At 37.3% G+C, this 22,697-nt stretch overlaps 1 protein-coding gene across 1 annotated transcript; it reads right to left on the reverse strand.

Annotated features, from left to right (window-relative positions):
• Nucleotides 1–12,617: 12,617 nt before the first annotated feature.
• LOC124162434 lies at nt 12,618–15,292 on the reverse strand. The gene is made up of 2 exons (XM_046538970.1): nt 15,124–15,292; nt 12,618–13,631 (listed from the first exon to the last, which is right to left on the reverse strand). Exon 2 carries the CDS (start codon nt 13,504–13,506, stop codon nt 12,778–12,780), a length of 729 nt encoding a protein of 242 aa, XP_046394926.1. The 5' UTR covers nt 13,507–13,631; nt 15,124–15,292; the 3' UTR covers nt 12,618–12,777.
• Between the last annotated feature and the right edge of the window lie 7,405 nt (nt 15,293–22,697).

Consider the following 22,697-nt stretch of genomic DNA (forward strand, 5'->3'; position numbering starts at 1 on the left):
AAATGTAGCATGTGAATTGTGTGAAATATTCGCAGTGAAAAGATCATTCGACTTGACGGGGATGCAAACCCGTATCCCCCGATTTCCGGTCGACTTCTCTAGCCAAACAAGTAAGCTATCGAGGTACAGTTGTCCCAAATCGAAAAAAGCTGGCCAAAAGTAATTTTTTCCAATATTTGAAAGGAATTATTGGAGGTTTTATTCGGATTCTACAGGATATGGTCTACAAAGTGCGTCACTTTGTATTTTCGCCGATCAGAGCGGCTACAGGGACCCATCAAACACTGAGCATTCACAGTAAAACTATCAGTCGCGTGAAATCGGACGATTTCGAAGATGTCCAGCTTCTTGGAGGGCAAGCTTTACACAGTACATTTAGCCAAAAAACATTTTGACCTACAAAAATTAACATTAGCGCATCATGCAAAAGGTATATTTCATTCTCGTTTTACCATGCTTACTATTTTATATATTTTTATTAGGCCGGCCCTTATTTTTCATAATTGCGAAAAGTTACGTTTTCCTGGTCTCAAAATGATCCAAATGGTGTTCATATTCACGTGTTAAAATTTGGTTACTTTAAAATAACGGCAACCCGTGCCCCAAGGGCCCTAAGTACTAAGGACCCTCAATTGAGTTTTTTGGGGCCGAAAAAGCACTATTTCTATGTAAAACGTAAACGTAAAGTCCTTTAGGACCGATTTTCTGTTTGTTTTAACCTATCTCTAAGCGTTTAGGAGATATCGTCCGTCGTAATGCAATCCCCCCCCTAGGGCGCCACCCCGCACCGCGGCACCGCTGAGGTATGTCCCGCACCACTTACTAGAGACTTCCCCTCAACCCCCTCCCCTCCCTCGGCAAAGACTTTGCTCCTGATGACAAGATTTACATGCTAGTGGTACAGTATTGAATAGGTTGTTCCTCTTGTGTCATGATTAATGTTGTTAAAGCCTATAATGTCAATTTTAACCCTTCAACGCCGTCCTATGTACTGGGTACCGACCCCTTAAACCTTGATTTTTTGCCGCCAAACGGCCGCGAACCATTCCAGCAGGCTTTGCTCCAAAGTGCATCTTCTGTACAAAATATTATAAGCATGTGATAGAAATGTGTCTATGAATAATAAAGGAATGAAGGGATTGAGCAGGGCTTCCAGGGCTCCAACAGTAGATAGAAATATTCAAGGAAGAAGAAACGAGGCAGTCAGTTCACGGATGTAGATCACTGTGGATAGATAGAGATAGTTCTTGTGTATAGTGTGCAAAGGATAGGATGTGCTAAGTTTTTTAGGATGTAAGGAGAAAAGTGGTGAAATAAATACTTTATCATGAACGTGACGTTCATTTTAAGAATAGACCAACAAGGAAAGGCATGTAATCAAGACTAAATCCAGGCATTGAACTGGTTGGAAAAGAAAGTGAAGAAATACTCAGCTCAAATTTACCGACAGTGAGAGAAGTACTATGTGTTTTCTCTATCACCTAATGGGTTCGAAATTTGTAAGACTTAGTGCGAGAAAAACCGTGAGAAATGCGTCTCATCCATAGTATAAAACTAGAATTCCTGTTGTTACGGAAAATAAGGCGATTGAAAAGTTAGAAAAATGACGCAAAGAATGGATGAACGTGCAACGGCATAAAGAGAGCGTGAACTACAGTGGATATGAAGAGAAGAGAATCTTTCGTAACAAAACTTGATGATTTGCTTGGCATTGCAAGGAGCGGTACCATTGAATTTTTGACGCGCGAGGAGGAAAGTGCAGTTAATCTCTCGGATAAATGTGCTTGGGCTGAAGGAATAACGTTCGTACGCAAATAAAGAGGAGAACAAAATGCAGTTATTGGTTGAATAGATTTCAATATATTCAAGAAGAAATGAAAACATGTGGTTCTCCGCTCCTCTTGTTGCATTAGCTCCCATCAGTGACCCACAGTTCCTACAAAGACTTGTTAATTACGAAAGTGTTAACCTAGACATAGCGAAAGCAGCACAAAAGAGGTTTTCAAACCACTTGTGGCAAGGTTCTTAGAGTAAAGGTTGCCTCATTCGCGACTCGGGCTCCCATTGGCTTGACGTCACTGTAGACCCAACTCCTAGCGCTATTTCAAATTCTAGCCTTTCCGCGGGCGTAACTGCTTACCGCAGCGAGTTCTTGAAGTTACCCTCTATCGAACACTATAAGCCGAATTTTAAATTGAATGCCGATTTATGAAAATAATGATGTTAAAACTTAAAAAAAGATAAATTCGTGTATTCAGGCGCTATAATTTCCTGATGAAGTGATGAAATGGGAACATGTGCGAGTTAATTCCGTGTCCACACTTCCTTCCTGTAACTCTCAAAACACTGTTTTCCTTGCTACTTCCGCAATATAATTTAAACTTAGATTAATATGGCTTGGAGGAAAATACGCAAAAAACGAATTAGTTGCTTCAAAAAATTACAGTTCCGCCACTTTTTAAATACAAATTATGCTCGTTTTCATTCCTCGCCGGGCTTTTAAAATACGTACATAAGATAGAGAAAATTATGTAAGAGGACATAGAAATCCTTTGCTTCAATGGGAAGAAAAAAATAAGCATATAGAGTGATAAGAGTTGTAAATTTACCGTTATTACCATTTTCAAATCATTCGTAATAGGAATTCAAAGTGATCATACGTTAAGCAAAAAATCATACAGATGAAATGGAACTAACTTCAATATTATGCTGAGAGAAATAAGAATTCCCAGGTAAAATAATTCTAGAAATGGAAAATGAACCACCAACAGTTGCCGTTATCAAAACAGCATCATAGTTGCCCGCTTGAGTGGAGAACAGCCTTCGAATCAAAGGACTCTTCTCTATCTTAAATCCCACAGAAAGTTTCCACTGTAGCCTTTGGTCAAAAAACCTAAAAGAAAAATGTTTCATGGCACCAAAAAGCACTGCAGGAAGCAAATTCGATTATTTTCAGTGACAATTGCTGAAACAAAAACTTAAACTAAAGCATATCAGCTATTTGGTCGATCATAAGTCTGTTGTAGAAATTTAGCTCCAAGGTCAAGGTTCATTTTGAAGAGGGTGTAAATAATAAGACTCAAGAATTTATGTAAAAGGATTTACTGAACAATTTTAAATGTTTTTAGTGGCACTACCAAAGTTGCTCTTCTTTGTTGCATTTTTTTGTTCAAACATTTTATTCTTGTGAAGACCCTCTGCTTGGCGTAACACTTAATAATTGCTTTGTCCAAGTTGGAGACACAGCACAGAACATTGGTAATTTGTCGAATTAGTCCTAATTAGAGGGTAGAGTCTACTTCATTACAGTTCGCAGGTAAATATAAACGCGAAGGAGTGCATAAAAATATTATATGGTTTGACTCAAGTCATCATTCATAAGTTTATATAGGCTATTCTTAACCAATTTACTAGTTCGAGAGAAAATATTATGATTAAAATTAACGTAATTTTCTTTTATGTGAACTACGATTTAACACTTGATTCCTGATAAATATTTTTATACACGCTAAAACTTATCTGCCCCTAAATTAATAAACAATTTTGCGCAACCGTGGCCTCGAAAATTTGTCAATAGCTGTCAAAGGCATACGAAAGGACTCAAATTTACAGACTCAGTACTAGAAATTTGTTTACCTGATATCTTACCATTGCCACACGATGTTACTCATAGCATACGAGGTAAACGATGAATTTACAAAATAGTCCCTGCATGAATGAGTGCGCAAAATATTAAGTTCAATTTGCATTAAAAGGGAATAATTCCTGATTTTCGAATGCAATAGGGGCATCTAAGTTCTTGATTACGAAATCTTTAGCATATCCAATTAGTTTGTCTGACTGATTCACGTTCACCACTTTTTTCACATGTGTGGGGGGCGAGACACGGTCAATGATTCGATTAGTTAATACATACAATAAAAAGATTTTTCAACTTAAGCATCCGCCTGTGATATGAGACATTCCGTCCAGCTTTCTTCGTTTTCGACAAGCTGTTGGAGCCCGTTGTCACAGTACAACGGGAGCCTGGCATATCCGACGATTAAAGGCGCTCTTTACCCACAAAAAGTTCGTCTTATGAGTAGTGGATTACAAAGACGATTTCCAGTGAAATTGCAGGAAATGTGTTCAGATTCGCGTTAAACACAAGGCGGCACAATGTCTCAGGAACTTGTTCTCTCTCAATTTCTAGCGAGGAAACAATGAAATAGCTAGGATCAGCTGGGATACAGGGTCTACAGTGACGTAACGGGACTTCTGCTGGCGCATGCGCAGTTACGAATGAGGCAACCTTACAGTCTAAGAACCTTGCACTTGTGGTACATGAGTGAGGAGTTGGTAGGCCTGTCATTCTTTGACGGATCCATTTCTAGGTGTGAAAAAAACGTGATATGCCGTATGTGGTCTTGTGTAGGAAAATATGATCCACCGGAGAAGGCATTCTATAAACGTAAAGACATGACTAAGGTATCTATACCAAATTTTGTCACCACTGATTCGAGAGAGCTATTTAATGTATTGTAAATATGCATTGCATTCTTTGATGTGAACATGCGAGAATGGGATGAACATACAAGAACGATTTGCAAATTATCTGGGGTCATAAATTAGGAAAGGATTGTGCAGCGAGAGGAGTGAAACTAATTCAAGATTTTTAGGCAGTCACGTTGAAGGAAGAGAGCTTTCAAAATTTATTAATAAGTGTGACTTTTCATCGCAATACAACCCTTACGTGCGGAAAGGCACTTTCATTGCCAAATATGGAATGTCCGTGAAAAATTAGAAATAAAATGAAAATCTATTTTATTTTGGTTATGTACCGAAATTCATGGACAGAGTGAAAATAAATTGATCTCTTGGATTGGAAGTATTGTTATGGCAATTAAATTCTTTCTAAGGTAAGCACATTTCTTCAGAGGATTAGATCTTGAAATCAGGAGCAAAGTCTTTGCCGAGGGAGGGGAGGGGGTTGAGGGGAAGTCTCTAGTAAGTGGTGCGGGACATACCTCAGCGGTGCCGCCGTGCGGGGTGGCGCCGTAGGGGGGGGATTGCATCACGACGGACGATATCTCCTAAACGCTTAGAGATAGGTCAAAACAAACAGAAAATCGGTCCTAAAGGACTTTACGTTTACGTTTTACATAGAAATAGCGCTTTTTCGGCCCCAATAAACTCAATTGAGGGTCCTTAGTACTTAGGGCCCTTGGGGCACGGGTTGCCGTTATTTTAAAGTAACCAAATTTTAACACGTGAATATGAACACCATTTGGATCATTTTGAGACCAGGAAAACATAACTTTTCGCAATTATGAAAAATAAGGGCCGGCCTAATTTTTATAGCCTTTTAGAATTTTTTTACCCGAATTTTCAAATAAAATGTACAATATCCTTTAGAGCGGCACTTTCCGTCGCGGTGTCTTTTACATGAATAAAAAGGGAATAGTATGTGAAATATAGTAGAAAGGAAAATTTTTGCTACAATTCCTTACCCTGACCTCAGCATTGATTTAGCTACAATGTTGTAATGCGTTGACGCGGACGGCGGTCGGGTTGGTGCGTGGTATGGCTCGAGGAAATCCAATATTTATGGGTATTATTCCACGTTTTTGCATATTTTATTTTCCATAACAAATATTTATCTCATAAATAAACATCTCTACCCATAATTAGAACATTTCTTTGTCTATAAAAGGTTTCCAGTTGATGTTACTTATTATTTACGTGTGCCGATGCTCTCCTAAAAATAGTCTCCTCAGAACTCCAGCGGAGGGCAATAATTGCGGAACAAAAGTACGGAGCTGACTATATAGTAATCTAAAAAAAATTTTCAATGCATTGAGAACCAAAAAAAATCACTCAAAATGCTAATCCACCCTGTTCTATTGTAAGACCGATTAGTGTGTGTCCTCACGCGGCACATTGATCCTCTTGTCACCTCCGCAGCGGCCTCTTCAACCGCATGCAACGCAAACAACTGCCGAAAAGACTCTAGCCATTTATTGCACCCACCGAGAAAGCACAACCATAGCTATCTCTACTCTAATAATAAATTGCAATTTGGCGACCGGGGATGAAGGGAGTGAGACTTTTTACCCTTGACATGCGAATTTTCTTGGAAAGTGAAGATAAAAGCATTACGAACCTCGCCCTGTGGAAAACCCAAATTACTTTTAGACATTGCTTGTCCGAAAATTTCGGGCCTAACTTCTGTTTTACTCAGAGTTAGCCCAAAGAAAGTCGTGAAAGAGAGTTACTTCTAGAATGGAAGAGTTCGAGTGTTCTCGACGTTTTGAGAAAAAGAATGCAGGATTGAAGAAGGGAAGCCATAGAGTTTTGGTGTAGCGAAGTTCAAAACCTCTTCATTATTTTATGATTTTTTTGGTGCAATTTTGGCATTTGATTTGGATATCGTTATTTTTACCTTCATACCGCTTGGCTGAGTTCAGTTGATAAGAGATTTTTCACGTATTTTCAATAAATTTCTTGAAGGTGGAAAAGGATCTATGTCGTATTAGACTACTTAAGCAACAAATTAAAGCTAGATGCGAACTCTAATGCAAACATCACCTTTAAAATCTTTGTGGAAAAGTGTAGAAATGTCTTCCCAGTATATGCGGTAAGTATATGATGTTGGATTTGAGATGAGTTTAGAGTTGTATCCATACCCTTGCTTCAAATGTAAATAAAAACGTTACTTTTGAAGGTAAAACAGAGTTACCTGAAAGTGGTCGATCATAAAAAAACTATTTCAGGAGTGCAATGAAATGACAAGGAGGACGAAAAATGATACATGCATCAGCCATCGCCAAAGCAATTGCCTTTCTCTTTCACTTGTCCGAGGAAGCAATGAAGGCGAGGGTTTGCCAGATAATGATTATGAGTGTATATAGAACTATTTTTTAACAATAACTGTGAAAGATAAAGAAAATTGTTGATTTATTTCTTTGACGGTAAAATAAACCCAAGTGAATGGAGAATCACATAAAAAATCACCGTACTAAATGATGTACCCAGTAATTTGATCCGCTACCACGAAAAGAGCTTTTTTGCAATGGGAACTTGAGTTCATAGGAGTTATGAAATATTGTTTACGACATTTCAATAGTTGCTTTGTGCATCGATGCGCATCAGGCCGTTCCGAATAAAGCATTGATGCGACCCTGTATCGAGCATATTTCGTGGTTTCGGAAGCACAAGCTCGCATCAGAAATTCTTGATGCAGTTGATGCGAAGGCGAAAATGGACGCAACCTTTGAAATTGTGACTGGGTGTTTGGATCTTGAATAGGGTGTTACACGACTCTATTGTGCTTCTACGATTGTAGGGAAGAGTTGAAGGAGTTATAGATATTAGTTTTTGAATAAATTAGTCCATCTAAAATTGAAAATGGGGAAATCTATATCCGATGCGTTATTATTTGCGTGTATATAACATTGTTTACAAACGTTACTAATTTCATTGATGATAAAAATGCAAAATACGATCTATAATTTCACACATTGAAATGCATGCGTGGTAGTTTTAACCATAAATTTATTTCTGTACACTAACTTGTGGAAATTTCCGACACTTTGACGTTGTACTGTGAAAAGATTAGTTAAATAGCTACGTATTAGGGAGTGTTATAGTATAATAGCCACTTCAAAATAACTACATAAGACCTTGTTCGTCGAAATAAAAGAATTGCTTATGCTTTACAGAATCTCACTGGTCTATCATTTGAAGGCACGTTGCAAATTGTTGCTGTTTTGCCAAACGTTTATTAGCTTTTTAATATGCGAAACTCTACCTTCATTGCAATTAAATTTTCTCAGTAGGTACTAAAATTATTTTCCCCTGCTAAAGAGATTAGTACACCTCAAGTAAATAGGGACATTCAGGGTAGTGATGCCGTGATAGATAACATCATCAAGTAATTAATATATATGCATTCTATGCAAGGATTATGGATGTGTGCTTGAAGAATCCCATTGAGGTGATTGAGTATTCAGTGCAATTATTTTTTCGATGCGTGTGATTTGGTAAGCCCCGATAAATGCTTGCCGTTAGCATCATAAATTGGCTCCAAATACTCTTTAATCAACGCATTGATGACGCGACCAACTTATTTTCAGTGTCCTCCTAAATGCTATCCAACTATAGGCACACTTCTATCTATGATAATGGGATAATGTAACTCCTATCAAAAGTAATGAGTTTCCAAAATGGCTCTCAGTTGAACTCAGGTATTTGTCTTAAGGAGCTGCATCATAAAACATTGAAAAGTATTAATTATTACACGTTCAATTTTCAATAATAATTACACCATGTAAAATTTTCTAAAATCAGAAGGAAGTGCAAAATTCTATCTGATGAGTGCCACTCTAAGTAAATGGACAATGCTCAATTAGCCATTTCACAAAACTCTTAATTTTATTGTGATTCAGGCTTTTTTATGGGTTCGGAACAGTTAAATATATGCCTATGTTGAAAAATGAGACTCAAAACCTCTTTTTGATCAGAGAACAACAGTGCAGTATTGGTTGCCACAGAACATGTTGTAGCTATTTATTTCTTAACTTTGCAACTAGGCTACAAGCACAACGACCTTCCTTCAACTAGTTGCTTCCATCAGCTACAAAATTCTATTGATTAATGCAGTTCAAATGCTTAACATTGTTAAGCCCCTTTGGAAGCACATCTGCTACCATATATATTTTATTGACATGCAATCAGCAATTGTTTTTTCCTTCGGCAACAGTGCTTTTAACAAAATGATGTCTAACCTCTGTGCTTTGACCTTTCATCTCCACAATTTGCATTTTTTACTACAGACTGGTCATAATTGCATATATGCACCACATCACTACCAAGTATTTTAATGCAGTTCTTTGGGATTATTGGGATTTCTTTTATAATTCTGGAGAGTACAATACTATTTTTTGCTCCAGCTGCCAAACTTACATACACGCCCTCTATTGTATATACGGCTACACAGCACTGCTTTTTCCCAGGCCATTGCTCCATTAACTAACTTAAACATGTATCCAGTACAGGATACTCAATCTATTTTGTCGATGGCAGCATTTGCGTATCCCTCAAGAAACGTTCCTGGCTAAGAATAAGCAATATGATAATTTATAGTTCCCTTCAAATATCTTAATATACTCTTTGCATATGCCCATAATTGCATTGTAAAATCATAATTAAACCTACTTAACTTCGACACTGCAAAGACAAGATGTAACCTTGTACAAATCATTGTATACGCAGGAGCTACGTTCAAACCTGCTTCCATGAAACGAAGGTTGATTGCAGGTCAAGTTAGCAAATGACAAGGAGATTATGTGATCTGGTAATTTTCGAGCCAATCCATTTTTCACAGAAAACCTCTCCTCTGCTTCTCCTCCATCATATCCATTCACTGGCTCATTTTCTTGATTAATCTCAAAGCTAGTGTCTACACTAGTTGGAACTTTGCCATTGCCCTCACTACTTGTTTCAGGGATGGAGTCTTCATTACATGGTATTCTGCTATTCCCCTCACTACTTGGGTACCTTTGTGAGTTCAGAACTGTCATTCTCTCCACTTTCAGGTCGAGGCATGTAACTAATTATCCCTTATCCCCTAAGAGCCTTGGTAGAATGAAAGAGTTACCAAGGGATATTTGGACTGGTTTGAGCTCCCTAAACATGTTTACGAAGAATACTACATCACATGCTTAGATGATTCTTCCCGAAATATCAGGGTCAGCCAATAAATACCATTTTTGACTCCTCACCATTTCCAATAGTTTTTGGAGTTGGCACGCAGCATCTTTCATTTCCATTTAGCCACATAAGCATGAGCAATACATCCAAATACTTTTAGACGACTCAGATTAAATTTTCGTTCAGGCCATCTCTCCCCAGGTAATGCATTCCCTACTGCTTTGGATGGTACTGTTTCGAGATATACAGCTGCTCTGCAAGAGGTATGGATTAGGCGACCGCTGAGCAGGGAGAGAATGTTGAAAACAGTGTTAGAGGATAGAATTTTGGGTAAACAAAGGAGAGAATGGAAGAGAATAGGATTTTTAGATGGAATGAAAGGGTGAAGGCATGATTGTGAATTCAGGAGGGAAGTCCATGAGGGCAGGGGGGACTTTTGGAATCCTTTGTGAATGCTCCATTCAAACCTACCTTAAGCGGTAGAATACTTTAATAATAATGTCTTGGAGTTTATTTTATGTATTATACATGCAGTTGTATTTGTGCATCATTTTTCTGTTTAGGAACAGCTTGTTTTTTGCAGAAAGTCATGCATATGACTTTTTAAGAGCTATTTAAACAATTATGTAAAGAATTTTTCTTTCATTAAATGTATCTACAAAATATGTATGCCATGGTTAAGTTAAATATTATGTTATTTAGCAATTATTTTTTAAATATTACGAATGAATATTAATTTTAAGCTAATGAACAACAACTTGCGCTTGCAACATAGGATCACGACGGGCGGCAAAGAGAGAAAGCAGTTTACAAACTGATTTTCAAACTTCACATAGTTTACCATTCCTTCCACTTGCAGAATAATAAATGAAATCGCGTTTGTGAAAATTTTATCTAGTTTTTAAGTATTTTTTACAAATTTTTATGAAAAAATTGTTTTCAAGTCGAATTTCTTATGGGAAAACCGTAAATTGATGTTTAGCAGCTAAATCTACGTACTATTGATCGTAAAAATCATCTCTTTAAAACAATTTGACCGATACAATTCACTAACAGCTGAGATAAACAATACACTACGCTTCCTTGTTGATCGTTTTTCGAGTTAATTCCCGTCAATTCGCTAAGTCTATCACTATTAAAATAAATTAGAGCTGTAAGTTACGTCTTGGAAATTTCGAACGACCGTAATGAATATAATAAAGTATTAATATACGTATCAACTTATCATTTTTTGTCATCATAGGTAATCATGCAATTTAAATTTCGGTGTAAAAATAATTGTGTTATCGCTTCACCCGAACTATCTTCCAGCACTGTTGCCTGCGGGCATTTTGAGCGGCGAAATACTTCCCGCTCATATCGCATCAAGCCGTTCCGAATCACGCATCAGCATCAGCGCATCAATGCATTGATGCAATTTCGGAACGGCTGCATCAAGATCAAGCGTTGATGCGGATGATGCGTGATACGGAACGCACCCTTTATAGCGTATACGGTAGATCAGACCCCAGCTATTGTTCGGCGGGCCTCTAATACGCGGTTAGTGTTGTGTTCTCGAGCGGTGCCTTAATCTTTTAACCTAACCGCTTTCCTTGTTTGGACAGGCTGTAAGATGATATAACAATGCCATAAGCACTGTGATTCGCTCTTTATACTTAAATTACATCATGAAGTAGCCTTGTATGAGGCATGAAAGTGAGATCTACTCCTTCACTATCCAAAACTACCGCCGACTTAAAGCAAATATCGGGCAAGTGACATTATTAAAAAAAAATTCCATTATAAATACTTAATATCATTCAAAAATTACACAATCATTTTAAAATAGAAGGAGTATAATTATTATTGTACCTCGTTAAAAATTTATCTAAAAAAGTTACTCGATGAAAATAATACCGTTACGGTCAATTATATTTTAAAGGAAAGTTTAGCAAAGATGTAGCCGTGCAACAACGTTTAATAGGCAATATAGGTTCAACATAAGTGGTGAGAAAATTCCTTATGCATTTTGAGGACCAGAGAATCGAAGTACAATCTTACCCTCTTTTCAGGTGTAAGTATATTTCCGAAATCATGATTTCAGTTTTTCCTCAAAGGCCTGCATCTCCTCCTCTCGTTGTAAACGCATTTGTTTAGCGTGGCCCAAGATAGGTCACGTCTGCCGAATATAATGCCCCACCAACTTCAAGTAAAGGATAACCATCAAAACTGAACCTTCTGTGACAGAAAAAGGAGTGAATTCTCTCTCCTCGAAAATAAATAAAACTGTTGGTCTCTGTTCCGGCCAGCTTTCCAAAACGAACTTGTAATACCACGTCCTGGACACTTCATTCGCACACATATATTCATCATCCGTTTCCATACAAGTCTGGCTTGTACTCAGAGACGTCTCAGAGAGTCTAGACGTATCTGCTTCTTAACGCACATATTAGGAAGAAACAAAAATCGGAATTTACGTCTGAAAGATTATTCTAAAAGTTGAAACAAAAATATTTTCTAGATTATGTCTTTATATGACACATCATTACAGATCACCACCAATGCATATTGCTCTATTTTCAGTATTTTAGACACCCTGGTAGGCGCATTCATTAGTACAAATAATTTATTGATATCATATTATGCCACAGTTTTCTAATTGTCTCATCTCACGAGAAATGAAAAATACTTATGAGCGCTAAATTATTATGTTTATTTCGGTATGATATCTATTCCAATCTATGCTGACTTTTTTTTATTATTTCTTACCATTTTAAGGCACATTTAGTATGTCTTTTATCTTTGCCCCTTTCATTGAGAGGTCAAACTAAGTCTTCCCTCTCTTTCGTTTTCTCACCTGGTGATATCATGCTTGTCAATGTCCTCCAAATTATTATATACGAGGGGAGCCCAAAAATAACCGACGGAAATCAATCGTAAGTTTGACGTAGAACGTGGACAACGTTTTATAGACAATATAGGTGAGATATGAGAGGTGAGAAAATTCCTTATGCATTTTTAGAATCAGAGAATCAAAGTACAGTCTTACCCTCTTCGTTTCAAATAGTGGGTCTTTACAGGCGTCAGTGTATCTCCAACATCATGATTTCAGTTATTCCTCACAGGCCTGCATCTCCTCCTCTTGTTGTAAACGCAATTGTTTATCATGGTCCAAGAGCGGTCGGGTCTGCCGAATATAATGCCAACAGAAGAAATGGCTGTAGATGGAGGAATAGTAGCACTGGCATTAACAGCACCACCAGCTCCATCATCACCAACACCAGCTAACGAGACAGAAAAAGTAGGGCACTCTCCCTCCTCGAATATAAACACAACTGCAGGTCTCCGTTCGGGACAGCCTTTCAAACCAAACTTGTAATACCACTTCATGGACACGTTATTCGTACACTTATCTTCATTATCCTTTTCCACGGTAACCAAACCAGACGTTGATTTCACCGCGCGAAATGCAGGAAGCTGAGAATACCAGCTTTTCCATTCGTCGCATGTCACTTCAACGTCCTCGGTTTCTTCCTCCCAATTGATTCGGCAATGGGTTCCATTGGAAGGATGCTCGAAATCTATGGACATGCCTATAATGTTGGTATTGGTGAAGTATCCGTCCACCGGTGCTAGGACCCGGTAGTTGCATTCCTCTTCGGTCTTAGGTACTACGGGATCAAGGCAGTACATATCGTGAAAGACCAATGTGGAAGATTTGGTTTCGTTCGTGGTCAGTAGCACAATAAACATCTGGTCGTTGGTTTCGCGGGAGGATGAGCTGTAGATTGTGATGACCAGAAATACGAGGACTAAGACCTTTGTGTAGCCCATCATAATCTTGGATGTTCCCTGTGCAGACGGTGAGATACAATATGTACTTGTGTGATTTGACGAGGAGAGATTACCTCAGGAATTTAATAGTAATGCCGATCAGGAGGCCATGTACGATAGAGAAAGGCCTGTGAATAAGAAATTCATATGCATTAGTAAGGATAACGGAAACATTGAATGAGGAAAGTTTGATTGGCTTAGAGGGATTAATAATGAGGGGTGGATGAGGACAAGATATAAGGAATTTTATGCGAAAATAATTTTTTACTGCATGGAAAAAATTTATCGGACTTAATGTGCACTAACTACAACGTTGAAATTCCAAATGAACGTACGTTGAGTCACAACAAATTGATATGGAGTAGCTTGACTTAGAACTTTCGTAAGGTTTTTCAGATTTCCTTCGTGGCCATTAGCGCGAAAAACAATTGGCCGTCTCGTGGGAAGATTAGCCGTGGTATGCGATTATCAGATACGCGAGGACTAAAGATGTTGCGATACAATTCTCCATCATAACCTAGTATGTTTCCTGTGAGGAGGGAGAGGTAAAGTATGTATTTGCGTGGCTCGACTAGAAGAGATTGACAAAAGGATTTCAGAATTATGCCGATCAGCAGGCTAGGATTAGCATAGAAAGAACTATGAATAATGAAATCAGACGCATTTGTGAGAATATCCAAAAAATTTCGATGAGGAGAGATGAAGAGTGTCAGTGAGTAATGAATGGTGGAACGAAGAAGGACGAAATTAAAGGAATTATATGCAAAGTACATTTTTTTCTGGTGTGGAAAGGATTCGTCCGTCCTGAAAAACCAAATATATGATTCTGTTTGGGCACAAAAAATCGATATGGTGTACCTCGAATTAGAATAACTATTGGTCGAGTAATAACCATTATTACCCGAGCACTTTTGTGACTATAAATGACTAAAGTAGAAATAACCTCAGCTCACTAATTATTCCCATTATACTGAACTGGGTACAATAGTTGTAAAATATTCTTTCGCGAAAAATCTCCAGTTCTAGTGTGAATACAGTTGAATAGAAATGCACTGTCGATGACGACAGTATTTCGATGCGTACGATTGTCATTTTCATCGCCTCTTTGTTGTATCTATTTGCATCACGTGTATAAATGTAAGCCTTCTTTAAAGCAATCATGTATTAACTATGGCACTCATTATTTTATTAACATAATCATTTGATTTCACAACTAATCACTCCAATGCACTGAATGGTTGAGGCGTTTACCTTGTATAGTTCCTTTTTTAGTTTGGATAATAAATACTCAACTTATAACAAATTGACTTTAGTCGTCAACTAGTTTCGGTACACTGCATCATCTTCAAGACTAGTGCCGCCATTCGTCTTAAACATGATATTAATATATACAAACTATTCCGCAATTGTGTTAATTTATAGGAATAAAAGTTTTTTTATTTTCTTAACTTATTACTCCAATATCTAATTAATCACTCATGTGGTACAATAATTGTGAGAGATTTCTTTAGCACACACCTAACTTCAATCTATATACGTTCGTAAAACTTAGTCGACTTAATGAAAACCTACCAAGATCACAATAGTCTGACGATTGTAGTAGTAGTCCTCTCTACTTACGGATGGGAAGCAGATCAAACATCCTTCCTCGGGGTTATTATTGGAAATCTTTTTCAGAGCACATAGGCAGTGGATCTTCACCAACTTCTTCGTCCAACCGCCAACACGAGAATGCCGTGCTTTTCTCTTTTTATGTGAGACTAAATATGTGTCTTCATCTTCGAAGACGGCAACTTCGCCCCGTTTCCCACAGTATTGTGAACACAGCAGATTGGACTAGTCTGATAGGAGCGTTCCCAACGGAATCCGTATATATGTTGTTTTTCATCATCGTGAGGCAACAATATGACGCTCATTTAGTTCGCGATACGGTTGATCTGATGGTAACAAGAAATAGTTTAAATACAGGGTGTTTAAGGAGGGATCTGCGATACTTCAGGGGGTAGTAGGGGAGACAATTTTAAGCACTTTTTGTCCTATAAATGTTGGGTCGCAACTCAGTTACTGAGCAAGCATTTTTTTGGATGCACCTTGCAGTTACCATAAAAACGCTTTTTCTTAGGTATCCAGCCTTTTCGACATTTTATTTCTTTCTCTGGGTTTTTAAGGACATTTAATAGTTGAAGTTGGACGAAAACGTGTGCTTATAATTGTCCGAAACACTTGATCTTTGACCTTTATTAGACGATAGCTTTGAACGAGTATCAACTACTATACTATAATCTCACCCATTTTGAGATTAATCGTTCCAGACAATTGTAATAGCACTTTTTTGACCAAGCTTAATTATTTAATATTCTTTAAAGTCTAGAGTAGGAGAGGGTGATTACCTAGGACATAATGTACTCAGCAACACTAACACCTAACCCAAGCTATTACGTGAAAGATGGGTTAGAGAGTAGCATAGGTCAATTTGAGTTCATTTGGGTTATATTTACCAAGAAGACGCTATTTTGAAGTTTTTTACGCTGAAAATTAAATATTTTTGGTTGCATATCGAAGTGCTTTACCAAATATCCATCACACCAGCACCAGCAGTGGTTATCTTAGCACAGCTGAAAGTGATATATAATTGTCAAATCAGCCGAAATTAAAAATGGCTACCTGTTGTACCAAGGAACACAAGCCCATGATGTAGTACCTAGGAACATGTTACCGTGTTTTTGATTTTTGAAGTCAGCCGTAATTTATGGTCTAATATTCTAAAATTTACTTTTTTGCGTTACATTCTTTACATAATTGGACTTAAGAGAATGATAGAAATTTTGGAGGGTTTAACCTAAGTTTATCTTTACTTGAAAGGAGTTGTATTTTAAAATCGAGTTTTTACCTAAGCTACAAATATATTTTTTATGTAACGCTTTGATGTACTTTCAAATATAATAAAAAAACTACATACCTTAAGGTTTTTGATTGATAGCGAATGCGGATTTACGAACGCGTTGCCTTACTTTTTCATTCTCATCGCTTGGATAAGTGTTCAAACCAATGGCGTAGCGCGGAGGGAGGTCCATGGGATCAGGACAACCCCCGTGAAATATGAGAAAGCAATTACTTTGCTTCACAAAAGAAAACAAAATATTGAAAAATCATGAATTTACAAAAGATTTCTTTGAAAAATGAAGATTTTTCGATCATGAAAAGTGTTAAAATTAGGCACTGGAGGCACTAATGCTCATCGCAGAAGCTTGGAGAATTGGAGGTGAGCTTTTATGCTCCGGCTACTGCCAGCTGAGCACATTCGTATAATTGGGCTACTAGAGAGATAGTGCGGATTTGATTTGGTGGGTGATTGTTGAACGTTTTCTCAATGGATGTTTCGTTATGCGTGTTATCACATTTTTAGTCATAACTCGAAAGTCACATCGAGTGACGTGGTGAGAGAAAATGAGAATTCAAAACTTACACTTGTATTCATGGGCTTTTTTATTGTTTTATTAAGGACCACTTTTTATGGCAATTCGCATATACTACGCAACCTTCTACTACTGCATTATGCTGCTCAAACATATGCGTGTCATAAAATTTTCAGACCTTACTCGAGAGTCAATTGGAGTTATCAGTGAAAGAAGACGGGAATTAAAAACTTGCTGAATTCTTTAATTACACTGGTGTCACTCAATCGAAGAATAAACTGAAGAACATTTTATATATTTTTGCACATTTACACTCACTCAGTGGCTTTACTCATTTATAGATTTTCTGTCGCGCAAAACTCTTTTCCATTAATCGAGCAGGTATAGATTTTCTGTCGCATAAAACCATTTTCCATAAATGAAGCACGTAAACTCCTCAATCGTCTTGGGGATCGGGTTGGTGTGGTGGCTAGAATTTCGGCTTCCCACCCTGTGGACTGAGGTTCAAATCTCGGCGGTAGCAGAGGATTTTCAGACACTGTCTAATCCCCGCTTGAATGTTATGTGGAGGACAGTTCAAGCGCAACAATCCGTCCCTCGAATGGGACGCGAAGCCGTGGCAACCTTGGCGCCTTTCGTTAACACTTTGCGTGCCATGGACGTAATATTACGTCTTTCTATTTCATTGACTCTGTTTGCGTGAAGGCGTAATATTTCGCCCGTGGTACTTTTCATGCTTACACATTGGTGATTTTGTTATTTCAAAAATCAATTGCTTGATGGAAAAAGAGTTATTTTAATGTCTTGAGGACGAAAAGTCCTCAGTAGCTATCGGCACCCTTATCCTAGCCTACTTTGTGTGAAAATACTTTTGAGAAAAGAACCGTTCGTTGAGGCTGCAGTGACCTTTCTTGTCATCCAGGATTTTGAATGCTATGCCTAGAAAAATGCTTTTTTTATTATTTCCATGGTTTAAATAGTTCAAATTAAGCGTAATAAAAAATATTATGCATTTTATGGCGGTACATTATTTGTTGCAACTTTTCTATTTTAAAAAACAGTAGGTTTTCATTGTTAAAATATTTGGCAATAAATTTTATTCGACTCATTCATAAAGAAGAGCAAAGTCCATTTTTATTGAAATACACATCAATATAAATATATTTTTGATGCTAATGTTTAAAAAAAAATCGAATTTAGTAGAAATGGCCGGACTTTTCAGCAGGGCTTTAAAATAGGAGGCCGGCACCCAAAGCCTTAAGAGCAGGCTGATTCCGACGCCGGGTTTCTCGCCACCCTTCCTTACCTACCCTTCCTTGCAAGCAGAGTGATGCCGCTCATTTGGTAGATGAAGTAATATAGTTCAGTTGATATCATGAAGCAATCTTCCCCAGGGCTTTCATCCGGAAATAAGCGTTCCCCAGACTACTGTGCAACCCATTGTTCCTTTAAATGTGTGTCAAAATATCAGAGAGAATAGAACTGGCTGTGAAAATGTTTTAGTGCGGAACTGTCTGAGACGAAAACGATTTGATGAAAGCCTAAAGACAAGCCTTCCCTAAACCATTTTGTGACCCATTGTTTTGTAATGATATTTTTAAATATTTTCCTGAATTTCCCATTTGATGAAATTTTTCGTCATAAGCTCGTTTTTTTTTTTAGTTTTAACCTGTGGGGTAGCCAAGAATTTTGTTCTGGGGAGGGTCCAAAGCCAGGGGGAAAAGTTTGAAAAACAGGGTAATAATTAGAGGACTTTAAATTAATTTTAACACTTCATAATCGAAAAAACATCATCTCCGAAGCTTGGAGAAATGGAGGTGAGCCTTTATGCTCCGGCTACTGCCAGCTGAGCGCATTCCTATAATTGGGCTACTAGACAGATAGTGCGGATTTGATTTGGTGGGCGATTGCCGAGCGTTTGTACAGTGGCGGTATCGATAAGGTATGATCAAATTGATGTCCTTACAGTATGTTGCAACGTCGAACCAAAAGGCATCTAGCTTAAAAAGTAATAATGTAGAGGTTGTCCTTCTGCAGGGTAGCACAGTGGTCTTCAAGTCACATTGGGAGCGCTTCAGTGCTGTGGTTGGGAAAAGAATTTAGGCGTTACTCACCAAAATTTGACAACAGCTGAACATTATTATGAATCCGGCCGCGATTGAAATGTCAAACTCCCAACTCTTATATTAGTTCCAATTTGTGCCACGAGATAAATCTGAACAAATAAATAGTCATTTTCGATTTTGCTTTCTGAAATGCATTGGACAATTTATGGTAGGCCTAATTATTACAATTTAAGAAGGTAGTTTAACCGGCACGCTTATGACGAGTTTGGATTTTAGGGCGTACGCCGTACCGGCCCAAATACAGCACTGGAACGCTTCTCTTCCGATGAAAGTGAAATGGGAATTGGGTCGCCCCCAAAACAGGAGGGGAAAGGCACCAAATAGACCGCACGTAGTGCATCAGTGGATACAGGGTGCTTCAGGAGGAATCTGCAATGCTTCACGATGTTCTAATGGGAGACACTTATAAGCATTTGCTTTTAAGCTAGGCCAACGCAAGCATTTTAATGCATTTTGCAGTTACCATGAAGACGGTCTTTCTTGACGTTTTCGAAGAGTTTTTAGTAGGGGAGAGTGTTGCATCACGGAACAGTTTTTCAATTTTAAATTTAGATAAAGCAAAATTTATTCACTTAAGATTCAGTCTAATAGTTAAAATTTAATCCTTCAGGATTACTTAACATAAGTTTTAAGTTTTAGACTTGTGCCTTGTTTCCAAGTTATTGTATTTCATTGGTAAGGTAAATATTTGGCATTAACTTTAAAATTTAGACGCAAGATAACAGGTCGGCTTAAGAATATTGAAGGCTCTAGATTCGTTAAATGGTGTCTTTTATATTTTTTCTACATTTTTTTCGGGCTTATTTTATTGGGAAAGTTTATAATGTACTTAGCTTCCTGTTCCTCAACGATTTTCCAACATTGTTTCATAGCACTGACGGATATGTCGAAACTTCACGCTTTTGCCGTGCTCTAATCGCATATGCATTTGCAACTACGATACCTTTATTCATTATCTCGAGTTTCTGGTAGAAATTTTTCGACGAGGGTTAGTAATCTGTGGTAAAACTGACAACTCCACAGCAAAATTCATTTCAGAAAAATTATTTTAGTGCAATTCTTTAGCAATTTTTATCAATACAATATTAAGCATAAGTAGATTTTTAAATTCATTTTCTGGGTGTGTTATTTAATTTTGCAATTGTTAATTACATGCATTTAGATTTTACACGGAAAAAAAAGTTTAGTTAGAACTATCGAATTCTGATGAAATTTATCAAACTTTTGGGTTCATATGGCACATTGAAAAATTCAGTAATTATTACCAAACCAATTTGATAAATTCTATCAAACTGATTTGGTAATTGTTACCAAAATGGCCACAGCAGTTCGATAAAAACAATCAAAATCGAAAGGGTAATAAAACCGACGTAGCGTGCACATGTGAAAGATTTTCAACCCAAAAAACGCTATTCTAATTGAAAATCATAAAATTAGGAGTTTGACGTAAGTTTCTGCAAAAGAAATACAAAAAAAAAGTGGAAAAATAACAAGCCCGCATGAAGCATTGAAGTGGGCCCCCCGCGTGGTAGCAACGGACTCTAACACCTAGTCTAATTCGGTTGCTATAATAACTGCTTACTTAAACGCTTTAATGTATTATTATTGTAAGTATTTAACCTTCGTTTTGAAATGTGAATAAGGTGTGACTACAGTTTCCCTTTGTATGCTTAAGAGGAATACTTGATGCACACAATTGCATTACGTAGTTACTCCATATGAATATCTAGTGCAGATGCGCAAGAAAACTTTATTTGCAGGCTTTTTACATCGATATAGAGATGGCTTTAACGTGCTGGGTGATATCCTTAGCATGGATTGGGTCTAGTATCACGGCTTTTATCACATGTTATTAAACATGATCGCGAGTGATTATACCTCAGGAATACCTCTTATTAAAGTTTTTATGTGTCGAAATACACAAACATCTCCTTACAGCTTTAATATCTAAGATAATATGCTATTAAATAAATGTCTTTGATGCACCAGCTAACGGGTAGTATTGTAATTTAAAGCAGGAAAAAACAGAAAAATGAACGTAAACAAAATTAAAACGTTATCGCCATCACAAATAATGAAAACAAAATCATTTCTACCAACCTATCTTTTATGTAAGGCCTGTTTAAGAATCTTTCAACTACAAATGTGTATTGGTATAAACATAAGAGGAACGATTGACCGTTCGACAGATTACGAAACTCTTGGTAAATTCCATAGAGGTTCCTCTATGGTTAATTCTATCAAACCAAATTTGCATAGCAATGTAGAGTTTGATAATTTTTACCAAACAAGCAATCACCTTCGTAAAATTAAGCATAACTTCGATAAAAGTTACCAAACTCAGAATCGTATTGAACTAATTCGGTTATTTTTACGAAACTCTTCCATATAATTGACCAAATTATGCAATACCAAAATGTTTGATGAACTATATCAAGAGCTTACGCTAGCGTTTGGTAAAATAAATGAAGTAAAACTTAATAATTTGCATCAAAGTTTAAGTATACTTATCAAAAATACTCCCTATCACACCAGTTCGATAGTTTTAAACAAATCTTTTTTTTTCGTGTACTTTTATTTAGCACTAGCCGGCCACCTAGCGTTGCTCCGGAAGGATAGTACCCAGAGAAGGGGAAACTTAGAACATGGAATTGGAATGGAATGGCGGACAGTCAAACATACATCCTCTTTTATACTTGAAGATGTTTATTTATAATTACCAAGTGGTGGTATTGTTAATTGGCCAAAAAGTTGGTCTGCAGCAAATATATTTGATAATATTCTTGAATATACCAATCATTTGAAAGAAAATAGTTGTTCTGATAGTTATTGAAAAAAATATATGCAGTACTTGACTTCATATTTAAACTAGAATAAGCCGCTATCATAGCGCGAATCCGTCATTAAACGATTAATAATAGCCATCGCCAGGGTAAACGCGCTAGTACCTATTTCGCGGTGTCAAAGTTTGGATAAAAAATAAATGCGGCTAACTATATCTCGCATATGAACCAGTAGGCTTCGATTTTTTTATGTACATGCTGTAAAACAGTATGAGTGTATAATGTTCCATCATGTAACTAACAAGATTTTAAATGGCCATTCATAATATAGTACTACATATTTCTTCATTAAAGCTTTCCCAGTGTGGTCAGTGTCTGTGAGCATGAAAAGTTCCTAGTTGGTTGCGTGTTGGGCAAAGTTGTTATGGTTAATGATTCTGGCTGTGAATTTACTTGGTTAATGATTAAAGAGTGAAATTCATAACTCCCCGATCATTAAAACATTATTAAACAGTTTTCAAAAGGGTCATCGAAATCCGATTGATGATTTTGAAATTTAAATAAATGTTTTTTTGGGACAGCTTAATGGAGCATGACTATGGAAGCGAGGCCTTGACTTTGACAGCAGCAGAGAAGTCAATAGTGTAAGCACTTAAAATTAGGTGCTACTGAAAAATGATGAAGATAAAACGGATCGACCGTGTAAGTAATGAGGGGGCAGTAAGAAAAGTGGGAGAAAAGGAAAGTCTTCTAAAAACCTTATAGAAAAGACGGTTTATATTAGTTACTGACATTAGGAGACGTGATAGCCTGATGGACAGAAGGAGAAGTGGAAGGGAAGAAGGGCAAGGGACGGTCCCGAATGAGTT

The sequence above is a fragment of the Ischnura elegans genome, chromosome 7 (genome assembly GCF_921293095.1).
Source record: "Ischnura elegans chromosome 7, ioIscEleg1.1, whole genome shotgun sequence".
Classification (NCBI taxonomy): domain Eukaryota; kingdom Metazoa; phylum Arthropoda; class Insecta; order Odonata; family Coenagrionidae; genus Ischnura; species Ischnura elegans.

Bases quoted from the DNA above. Each gene is read 5' to 3' on its own strand.
- LOC124162434 (XM_046538970.1), bottom strand. From the start codon at position 13,506: ATGATGGGCTACACAAAGGTCTTAGTCCTCGTATTTCTGGTCATCACA.